The sequence below is a fragment of the Coregonus lavaretus genome (assembly GCF_964263955.1).
Source record: "Coregonus lavaretus genome assembly, chromosome: 10".
NCBI lineage: Eukaryota > Metazoa > Chordata > Actinopteri > Salmoniformes > Salmonidae > Coregonus > Coregonus lavaretus.
Genome location: NC_139997.1, coordinates 18,646,519 through 18,658,475, shown reverse-complemented (window position 1 = coordinate 18,658,475; position 11,957 = coordinate 18,646,519). Strand labels below are relative to the sequence as shown.

The 11,957-nt window shown below is 42.1% G+C and overlaps 1 protein-coding gene across 1 annotated transcript in view; it reads left to right on the top strand.

Moving 5' to 3' along the window:
- LOC311135988 (remodeling and spacing factor 1-like) overlaps positions 1-11,957 on the top strand; it is a 58,514-nt gene that overhangs the window by 40,400 nt on the left and 6,157 nt on the right. Inside the window, exons 8-14 of the mRNA XM_084170033.1 lie at positions 74-178; positions 4,065-4,144; positions 4,495-4,549; positions 4,723-4,841; positions 4,961-5,028; positions 10,869-11,094; positions 11,378-11,604. Coding sequence (XP_084026159.1) covers positions 74-178; positions 4,065-4,144; positions 4,495-4,549; positions 4,723-4,841; positions 4,961-5,028; positions 10,869-11,094; positions 11,378-11,604 — 880 coding nt within the window. The remainder of the gene's footprint in view (positions 1-73; positions 179-4,064; positions 4,145-4,494; positions 4,550-4,722; positions 4,842-4,960; positions 5,029-10,868; positions 11,095-11,377; positions 11,605-11,957) is intronic.

Genomic DNA, 11,957 nt, shown 5'->3' with positions numbered 1-11,957 from the left:
ATATATCTCCACTGACAGATAAGACTACCATATAATGTGTTCCAGCTAATCCCCCTTCGTGTTTCCCCCACAGATCTTGCTATGTGACTCGTGTGACAGCGGCTACCACACGGCCTGCCTCAGACCCCCTCTCATGATCATCCCAGACGGGGAGTGGTTCTGTCCACCCTGCCAACATGTAAGTAACAACCAGATGGTAAACAATCGGTAGTCGCACTACAGTTTGGATGCTAGCCACATCACTATGTTTTGAATTAATGGCTTGACTATACACTCCCCTACATATTTATTTGGACAGTGAAACTAAAACTTTTAATTTGACTCTATACTCCAGCATTTTGGATTTGAGATCAAATGTTTTATGAGGCAACAGTACAGAATGTCACCTTTTATTTGAGGGTATTTTCATACATGCAGTCAGGTCCATAATTATTGGAACCCTTGATAAATATGAGCAAAAAAAGACTGCATAAAATAAATAATATAAATACTGAGCTACAGTATATTGTATGCTCCAAAAGATTGGGAGAGATTCTGAGAGAGATTTTGTTTAACAAGTAATCAAAAAAAATCTCAAAGATGGGGTTAAAATTATTAGCACCCCTGTTTTCAATGCTCTTGCACCCTCCCCTTGCGAAGATAACGACACAGCCCTTTTTCTTAAATGTTTTATGAGATTAGAGAACACGTTGGGAGGGATCTTAGACCATTCCTCCATACAGAATCTTTCTAGATCCTTGATATCCTTTGTCTGCTCTTATCGACTGCCCTCTTCAATTCAAACCACAGGTTTTCAATGGGGTTCAAAACTGAGATGGCCATTGCAAAATGTTGATTTTGTGGTCAATTAAAATAATATTTGTGGATTATGGGTTATTGACTTGATGGAAGATCCACTTGTGGCCAAGTGTCAGCCTCCTGGCAGAGGCAACCAGGTTTTTGGCAAACATGCCCCAGGACCAGTGGAAGCAAAATAGCTCCATTACATTTAAGTCATTTAGCAGACGTTCTTATCCAGAGCGATTTACAAATTGGTGCATTCAACTTAGGATAGCCAGTGGGACAACCACACCTTTTTTTTTTTGTGGGGGAGGGCGGGGGTAGAAGGATTACTGTTGTGACTCCGCTGTCCTGGCGTCGTGGGGGAGCTTGTTCCACCATTGGGGTGCCAGAGCAGCGAATAGCTTTGACTGGGCTGAGCGGGAACTGTGCTTCCGTAGAGGTAGGGGGGGTAGCAGGCCAGAGGTGGATGAACGTAGTGCCCTCGTTTGGGTGTAGGGTCTGATCAGAGCCTGAAGGTAAGGAGGTGCTGTTCCCCTCACAGCTCCGTAGGCAAGCACCATGGTTTTGTAGTAGATGCAAGCTTCAACTGGAAGCCAGTGGAGTGTGCGGAGGAGCGGGGTGACATGAGAGAACTTGGGAAGGTTGAACACCAGACGGGCTGCAGCGTTGTGGATAAGTTGTAGGGGTTTAATAACATCAAAGATACACCACCATATTTTACCATAAGAATTAGGTACTTTTCTGCATATGCTTCTGTTTTAACGCCAAACCCACCACTGGTGTGCGTGGCTAGAGAGCTCTATTTTCATGCAATCTGACCATAGCACCGGTTCCAATCCAAGTACCAATGCCGTTTATCAAACTCCAGATGGTGCTATGGTCAGATGACACGAAAATCGAGCTCTTTGGCCACGCACATCAGTGCTGGGTTTGGCGTTAAAACAGAAGCATATGCAGAAAAGTACCTCATACCTATGGTAAAATATGGATTATGTGGTGCCCAGTAGAAATGAGTGGGAAATAATTTGTCATTTTGTCACTTTTATTGTAAATAAGAATAGAATATATTTCTGAACACTTCTACATTAATGTGGATGCTACCGTGAGTGCATGAATCGGGAAGAATGATGAGTGACAAAGTTAGAGGCATAAATATCATACCCATCAAAAAATGCTAACCTCCCGTTATTGGTAATGGTGAGAGGTTAGCGTGTTTGGGGGCATGATCTTTGTGCATCTGTAACTTTGTCACTCATCATTATTCACGATTCATTCATGATTATCTGTAATCATGGTAGCATCCACATTAATGTAGATGTGTTTAGAAACATATTCTATTCTTATTTACAATAAAAGTGACTCCAAAATGACAAAACAAACTACAAATGCATCCAACAAGTATGTATTGTCACCTTCCAACAGGACAACAATGTAAACATTGCGTGTTAGGAATATGGGACCAAATACTCAACTTTTGAATAAATGTAATACACTATAAGTGAATTTGTCCAAATACTTATGACACCTTCAAATGGGGGGATTAGATACATAAAGTGCTTTAATTTCTAAATGGTCAAACAGAGTGCCTTCAGAAAGTATTCACACCCCTTGACTTTTTCAAAATGTTGTTGTGTTACAGCCTGAATTTAAAATGTATTAAATTGAGATTGTTTGTCACTGACCTACACACAATAACCCATAATGTCAAAGTGGAATTATGTTTTTATTTTTATTTTTTACACATTTATTAAAAATGAAAAGCTGAAATGTCTTCAGTCAATAAGAATTAAACCCCTTTGTTATGGCAAGCCTAAATAAGTTAAGGGGTAAAAAATATGCTTAAGTCGCATAATTAGTTGCATGGACTCTGTGTGCAATAATATGATTTTTTTAAATGACTAGCTCATCTCTGTACCCCACACATACAATTATCTGTAAGGTCCCTCAGTTGAGCAGTGCATTTCAAACACTGATTCAACCACAAAGACCAGGGAGGTTTTCCAATGCAAAGAAAGGCACCTATTGGTAGATTAGTAAAAAAAAAAAAAGATATTGAATATCCCTTTGAGCATGGTGAGGTTATGCATTACACTTTATATGGTGTATCAATACACCCAGTCACTACAAATATAGAGGTGTCCTTCCTAACTCAGTTGCCGGAGAGGAAGGAAACCACTCAGGGATTTTACCATGAGGCCGATGGTGACTTTAAAACAGTTGCAGAGTTCAATGGCTGTGATAGGAGAACTGAGGATGGATCAACAACATTGCAGTTACTCCACAATACTAACCTAAATGAGAGTGAAAAGAAGGAAGCATGTACATAATAGAAAATATTCCAAAGCATGCATCCTGTTTGCAACAAGACACTAAAGTAATACCTCACAAAATGTGACAACGCAATTAACTTTTTGTCCTGAATACAAAGTGTTATGTTTGGGGCAAATCCAATACAACACACTACTGAGTACCATATTTTCAAGCATAGCGGTGGCTGCATCATGTTATGGGTATGGGAGGACTGGGGACTTTTTCAGGATAAAAATGAAATGGAGCTAAGCACAGGCAAAATCCTAGGGGAAAACCTGGTTCAGTCTGCTTTCCACCAGACACTGGGAGACATTCACCTTTCAGCAGGACAATAACCTAAAACACAAGGCCAAATCTACACTGGAGTTACTAACCAAGAAGAACATTTAGGTTCCGGACTGGCTGAGTTACAGTTTTGACATAAATCTACTTGAAAATATGTGGCAAGACCTAAAAATAGTTGTCTAGCAATGACCAACATCCAATTTGACAGAGCTTGAAGAATTTTGAAAAGAATAATGGTAAAAGGTTGCACAATCCAGGTGTGAAAAGCTCTTTGACTTACCCAGAAAGACTCACAGCTGTAATCGCTGCCGAAAGGTGCTTCTACAAAGTGTTGACTCAGGGATGTGAATACTTATGTAAAATAGATTTCTGTATTTCATTTTCAAGAAATTTGCAAACAAAAATCTAAAAACATGTTTTCACTGTGTCATTATGGGGTATTGTGTGTAGATGGGTGAGGGAAAAAAATAAAAAATTCTGAAGGTACTGTATGTATGAAAATACTCTCAAATAAAAGGTGGCAAACTGTACTGTCGCCTCATATAAAACATTTGATCTGAAACCCAAAATGCTGGAGTATAGAGCCAAATTAAAAGGTTTAGCTTCACTGTCCAAATAAATATGTAGGGGAGTGTATGTGTGGTGTTCTGTCATTCTTACCCCTCTCTCCTGGTGACCCCCTGCAGAAGCTACTCTGTGACAAGCTTGAGGAGCAGCTTAGTAATCTCGATACTGCCCTGAAAAAGAGGGATCGCGCTGAGCGAAGGTGAGAACCTCTGAACCATGACCCTTGGTGTAAAACAGCAAATGACAACCGGAAGATAATGTAGCTCTTGGGTCTAGAAATATAAATTTAGTTGGGTTATTATTAAAGAATATGAGGCTCAGTCCACAACACATGCAATTGGAGTCTACACTGAATTGCATTGAGCTTGTTGTATTGTCGAACCAATCACCCTGATCTGTGTATCCATCTCAAACATTTAATGGAGCTTACATTGCTTCAACATTTCTTGTTGTACAATGGTCGTGGGCCTCTTTGATAATGGGAAAGCAGTTTTTTTTTATTCTATCAAAAGTTGTTTTAAATTAAATTATTGTATTTTCTCTCTCCAGAAAAGAACGTTTGGTCTATGTTGGAATAAGTGTTGAAAACATCATCACTCCCTCTGTAAGTAGCATTTGATTGTTATGGTTATACCGTCATGAAAGTCAATTGCAACACATCCAGAATTCAGTGTGTTTGTTGGACATCCTTGAAAATGGTCTGTCACACCGTTCACTGCCTAGCCTAGACTTATTGCTTCCTATAGTGTACTGACACATTGCCAACTCTCATTTCAGTTGGAGGTAGAGGAAGAAAAGGAGGAAGAAGTGGTGAAGAAGGAGAAAAAAGAGAAGAAAGAGAAAAGCAAGAGCTTGGGTCGAAGGTCGACAAGGGCAAAGAAAAGCATAAGTTACAGGTATGAACTCTGTACTAAACTCATGGTTATGAAAAAATTGTATGTGTGGCTGGTCTTTATTTATTGTTTCAATATGGTGGCTGTTAAGTCCCTGAATAATTTCAACGTCTTGTTTGCAGGTTTGATGAATTTGATGAGGCTATCGAGGAGGCAATTGAAGAAGACATCAGAGAGGCTGATGGTGGAGGTACAGTTGGAGGACATTATGGAATCTGGCAACAGTCACAGAATTATGAATTTAATTCAATGTCTCTTAGTTTTATTGATGTTCTGAAATTATTTCTGTCTGCAGCATTTCACCTGTGCACCCCTGGTAATTGTGCACTGTTCAAGCTTTAAAAGGGTTATGAAGGGTCAAGTCTGAGGCTGCGTTTCATTTTAGATTCGTTGAGAGTGAACGAGGGCAAAGGAGGGAACATCTACCCTGAATGAAACAGCCTCAGCCTTTTAACTCATGTAGAATTGCTTTAAGATGGTCATACTATGGATCATTTTAGCTATTTGATTTGGAATTTTAGGACCCCTTCAGGTATAAAATATATATATATATATATATATATATATATATATATATATATATATATATATATATATATATATATATATATATATATATATATATAAAACATTTGACTAAAGCCAATAGAAACGCATTGAATAACACATTCATGAATGGCAAACAGGACAGTAAAAAAATGTATCATAAGAAACAAGGTTTTGAAGTGTCTGTCCTAAATCTAGGAGATATAAAAAAAAACTCAGGGAATATATACAGTGCATTCGGAAAGTATTCAGACCCCTTGACTTTTCCCACATTTTGTTACGTTAAAGCCTTATTATAAAATGTATATAAAAAATCCCTTATCAATCTACACACAATACCCCATAATGACAAAGTGAAAATAGGTTTTTAGACATTTTTGCAAACAGAGAAATTATTTACATAAGTATTCAGACCCTTTGCTATGAGACTCGAAATTCAGCTCAGGTGCGTCCTGTTTCCATTGATCATCCTTGAGATGTTTCTACAACTTGATTGGTGTCCACCTGTGGTAAATTCAATTGATTGGACATTATTTGGAAAGGCACACACCTGTCTATATAAGGCCCCACAGTTGACAGTGCATATCAGAGAAAAAACCAAGCCATGAGGTCGAAGGAATTGTCCGTAGAGCTCCGAGATAGGATTGTGTCGAGGCACGGATCTGGGGAATGGTACCAAAAAGCTTTTGCAGCATTGAAGGTCCCCAAGAACAGTAGCCTCCATCATTCTTAAATGGAAGATGTTTGGAACCACCAACACTCTTCCTAGAACTGGCCGCCCGGTCAAACTGAGCAATCGGGGGATAAGGGCCCGAAGGTCACTCTGACAGAGCTCCAGAGTTCCTCTGTGGAGTTGGGAGAATCTTCCAGAAGGACAACCATCTCTGCAACAAGTCTCTGAATGTCATTGAGTGGCCCACCCAGAGCCCGGACTTGAACCCGATCGAACATCTCTGGAGAGACCTGAAAATAGCTGTGCAGCGAAGCTCCCCATCCAACCTGACAGAGCTTGAGAAGAAAGGGAGAAACTCCCCAAATACAGGTGTGCCAAGCTTGTAGCGTCATACCCAAGAAGACTCGAGGCTGTAATCTCTGCCAAAGGTGCTTCAACAAAGTACTGAGTGAAGGGTCTGAATGCTTATGTAAATGTAATATTTCCATTTTTTAAATCTTTAACTTAGCATACATTTCTAAAAACCAGTTTTTACTTTGTCATTATGGGGTATTGTGTGTAGATTCATACTTTCCGAATGCACTATGTGTGTGTGTGTGTGTGTGTAATATATATATATATATATATATATATATATATATATATATATATATATATATATATATATAATTTCAGTGAGGGGGAAAAAAGTATTTGATCCCCTGCTGATTTTGTACGTTTGCCCACTGACAAAGACATGATCAGTCTATCATTTTAATGGTAGGTTTATTTGAATCGTGAGAGACAGAATAACAACAAAAAAATCCAGAAAAACACATGTCAAAAATGTTATAAATTGATTTGCATTTTAATGAGGGAAATAAGTATTCGACCCCTCTGCAAAACATGACTTAGTACTTGGTGGCAAAACCCTTGTTGGCAATCACAGAGGTCAGACGTTTCTTGTAGTTGGCCACCAGGTTTGCACACATCTCAGGAGGGATTTTGTCCCACTCCTCTTTGCAGATCTTCTCCAAGTCATTAAGGTTACGAGGCTGACGTTTGGCAACTCGAACCTTCAGCTCCCTCCACAGATTTTCTATGGGATTAAGGTCTGGAGACTGGCTAGGCCACTCCAGGACCTTAATGTGCTTCTTCTTTAGCCACTCCTTTGTTGCCTTGGCCATGTGTTTTAGGTCATTGTCATGCTGGAATACCCATCCACGACCCATTTTCAATGCCCTGGCTGAGGGAAGGAGGTTCTTACCCAAGATTTGACGGTACATGGCCCTGTCCATCGTCCCTTTGATGCGGTGAAGTTGTCCTGTCCCCTTAGCAGAAAAACACCCCCAAAGCATAATGTTTCCACCTCCATGTTTGACGGTGGGGATGGTGTTCTTGGGGTCATAGGCAGCATTCCTCCTCCTCCAAACACGGCGAGTTGAGTTGATGCCAAAGAGCTCGGTTTTGGTCTCATCTGACCACAACACTTTCACCCAGTTCTCCTCTGTATCATTCAGATGTTCATTGGCAAACTTCAGACGGGCCTGTATATGTGCTTTCTTGAGCAGGGGACCTTGCCGGCGCTGCAGGATTTCAGTCCTTCACGGCGTAGTGTGTTACCAATTGTTTTCTTGGTGACTATGGTCCCAGCTGCCTTGAGATCATTGACAAGATCCTCCCGTGTAGTTCTGGGCTGATTCCTCACCGTTCTCATGATCATTGCAACTCCACAAGGTGAGATCTTGCATGGAGCCCCAGGCCGAGGGAGATTGACAGGTCTTTTGTGTTTCTTCCATTTGCGAATAATTGCACCAACTGTTGTCACCTTCTCACCAAGCTGCTTGGCGATGGTCTTGTAGCCCATTCCAGCCTTGTGTAGGTCTACAATCTTGTCCCTGACATCCTTGGAGAGCTCTTTGGTCTTGGCAATGGTGGAGAGTTTGGAATCTGATTGATTGATTGCTTCTGTGGACAGGTGTCTTTTATACAGGTAACAAGCTGAGATTAGGAGCACTCCATTTAAGAGTGTGCTCCTAATCTCAGCTCGTTACCTGTATAAAAGACACCTGGGAGACAGAATTCTTTCTGATTGAGAGGGGGTCAAATACTTATTTCCCTCATTAAAATGCAAATCAATTTATAACATTTTTGACATGCGTTTTTCTGGATTATTTTGTTGTTATTCTGTCTCTCACTGTTCAAATAAACCTACCATTAAAATTATAGACTGATCATTTCTTTGTCAGTGGGCAAACGTACAAAATCAGTTCCCACATATGCTGAGCACTTGTTGGCTGCTTTTCCTTCACTCTGCCGTCCGACTCATCCCAAACCATCTCAACTGGGTTGAGGTCGGCTGATTGTGGAGGCCAGGTCATTTGATGCAGCACTCCATCACTCTCCTTGTTGGTCAAATAGCCCTTACACAGCCTGGAGGTGTGTTTTAGGTCATTGTCCTGTTGAAAAACAAATTATAGTCCCACTAATCGCAAACCAGATGGGATGGCGTATCGCTGCAGAATGATGTGGTAGCCATGCTGGTTAAGTGTGCCTTGAATTCTAATTAAATCACAGACAGTGTCACCATCAAAGCACCCCCACACCATAACACCACCTCCTCCATGCTTTATGTTGGAAAATACACATGCAGAGATCATCCGTTTACCCACACCGCGTCTCACAAAGACACGGCGGTTGGAACCAAAAATCTCAAATTTGGACTCCAGACCAAAGTTTGTTTCTTGGCCCAAGCAGGTCTCTTCTTCTTATTGGTGTCCTATAGTAGTTGTTTCTTTGCAGCAATTTGACCATGAAGGCCTGATTCACACAGTCCCATCTGAACAGTTGATGTTGAGATGTGTCTGTGACTTGAACTCTGTGAAGCATTTATTTGGGCTGCAATTTCTGAGGCTGGTAACTCTAATGAACTTATCCTCTGCAACAGAGGTAATTCTGGGTCTTCCATTCCTATGGCGGTCCTCATGAGAGCCAGTTTCATCATAGCGCTTGATGGTTTTGCAACTGCACTTGAAGAAACTTTCAAAGTTCTTGAAATGTTCCGTATTGACTGACATTCATGTCTTAAAGTAATGATGGACTGTAGTTTCTCTTTGCTTATTTGAGCTGTTTCTTTTACTAAATAGGGCTATCGTCTGTATACCTCCCCTACCTTGTCACAACACAACTGATTGGCTCAAACGCATTAAGAAGGAAGAAATTCCACAAATTAACTTTTAAGAAGGCACACCGGTTAATTGAAATGCATTCCAGGTGACTACTTCATGAAGCTGGTTGAGAGAATGCCAAGAGTGTGCAAAGATGTCAGCAAGGCAAAGGGTGGCTATTTGAAGAATCTCAAATATAAAATATATTTTGATTTGTTTAACACTTATTTGGTCACTACATGATTCCATATGTGTTATTTCACAACGCAATAGGCTGAGAGAGGCTGGAATGAGAGCTTGTAGGCCTGTTGTAACGCAGGTCCTCACCAGACATCACCGTTAACAACGTCGCCTATGGGCACAAACCCACCGTCGCTGGACCAGACAGGACTGGCAAAAGGTGCTCTTCACTGACGAGTCGCGGTTTAGTCTCACCAGGGGTCATGGTCGGATTCGCGTTTATTGTCAAAGGAATGAGTGTTACACCGAGGCCTGTACTCTGGAGCGGGATCGATTTGGAGGTGGAGGGTCCGTCATGGTCTGGAGCAGTGTGTCACAGCATCATCGGACTGAGCTTGTTGTCATTGCAGGCAATCTCAACGCTGTGTGTTACAGGGAAGACATCCTCCTCCCTCATGTGGGACCCTTCCTGCAGGCTCATCCTGACATGACCCTCCAGCATGACAATGCCACCAGCCATACTGCTCGTTCTGTGCATGATTTCCTGCAAGACAGGAATGTTAGTGTTCTGCCATGGCCAGTGAGAGCCCGGATCTCAATCCCATTGAGCACGTCTGGGACCTGTTGGATCGGAGGGTGTGGGCTAGGGCCATCCCCCACAGAAATGTCCAGGAACTTGCAGGTGCCTTGGTGGAAGAGTGGGGTAACATCTCACAGCAAGAACTGGCAAATCTGGTGCAGTCCATGAGGTGGAGATGCACTGCAGTACTTAATGCAGCTGATGGCCACACCAGATACTGACTGTTACTTTAGATTTTGACCCCCCCTTTGTTCAGGGACACATTATTCCATTTCTGTTAGTCACATGTCTGTGGAACTTGTTCAGTTAATGTCTCAGTTGTTGAATCTTGTTGTGTTCATACAAATATTTACACTGAAAATAAACGCAGTTGACAGTGAGAGGACCTTTCTGAGTTTATATATATCCTTTTTTTTACACATATTTAATCCCTTTTTATGGGGTCGGCACAAAACTACCTTCATACTTCCATTCGTTTTTTAAAACCGGTAACAGTTACATTCAGACAAGTCCCGTGACACTTTGTGGGGGTCGTAGAGCAAAACAAAGAACACCATCATGTTCGTGAGAGTCTCTCCTTTCCATATAATAGTTTATAGGTCAAACCGTTCGGACGCTACAGACGTTTTCGTGAGAAGAACGATTTTCGCGATGTCTCGTGGTCTGACAGACACCGCTCTAGCTCTGCCACTTTTCACCGCAGATGCGGAAGTACGACACTGTCAGACGCAGTAGATAGAGACTCATCCAATGCAAAAAAACGATCTCTAGCTTAAACGGACAGATCTTGATGGGGTTTTTTTGTTATGTAACTTAGATTGACGCACCGGTTCGTCAATCGACTCTAGGGGGTTAATGTGTGCCTGTCAGATTGTCTAAATGTTGACGTATGCTGCTCTCTACAGGAGCTGGTCGGGGCAAGGACATGGCCAACATCACAGGCCATAGCAGAGGGAAGGACATGTCCACTATCCTGGCAGCAGGAGAGGGTGGTGAGGGCAAGGAGAACGGGCGCCCGCCGCGTCCCAACGCCGGCCAGCGCAGGAAGAAGCGCCGGCGTCTCAACGACCTGGACAGCGACAGCACTGTGGAGGAGGAGGAGAGCGAGGACGAGTTCCGTCTCAGTGACAGGTAGGGTCATCAGGTGGGTGGGAGGTAGGGGTGCATAAGTCAGGACAGGGAGGACAGGGTTGTGTTCATAAGGCACCAAATGGAAGACAACGGACTGAAACACAGAGGGACTACTTGGACTTTTTTGTTTTCCATTGCAAAAGTTTTTTTATGTTTTCTGTTGGGTGCCATAATGAACACAACCCAAGGTACCACTTCATTGACAGCTATTACAGCCACAAAGGTGTTGTTGAATTAATGTGTCTCATTTTCTTCTCTCCCCCCTGCACACTTTTACGTGTAGTACGGAGGAAGAGGAGTTTGTGGCGTCAGACAAGAGCGATGCAGAGAGCGAAGCGGCAGTCGACTCTAACGACGACAGTGACTTTGGCAGCACGCGACGCAGAACTGCCAGGACAAGGAGGCCGGCCAAACGTCAAAGGAGCACTCGGCTGCGAAGGCGCCGCAGAGCGAGAGGGTACTCAGACGATGAAGAGGAGGAGACGAGTGAGGAAGATGAGGAAGAAATTAGTATGTTGGTGTCGTCAATTCCTCTTTGTTGTTTGAAGGGACATCACACTCCAGAATTAAACTTTGTTAGATGTTTTCAGTTCTCAAAAGTGGTCTTCTCCCGAGACAAGTTCCAGGCCATCTGTTTTGTAGATTCCGCTTTATGCCACAATCCAAAATAATTTGAAAAGGTCCTGATTTGTGGCGCTTATCTTTTCCACTAATTTGGGGTTGAGGCTTTCAGTACAGTGGTTAGACAGCCGATTGGGTGGGACATGGATCCATCTTGATATTATAAAAATGTAATGGTCTGAAAACATCTGACATAATGACATTTTGAGTGTTGCTTTTGTAATTGTCCTATTAAAGACCAA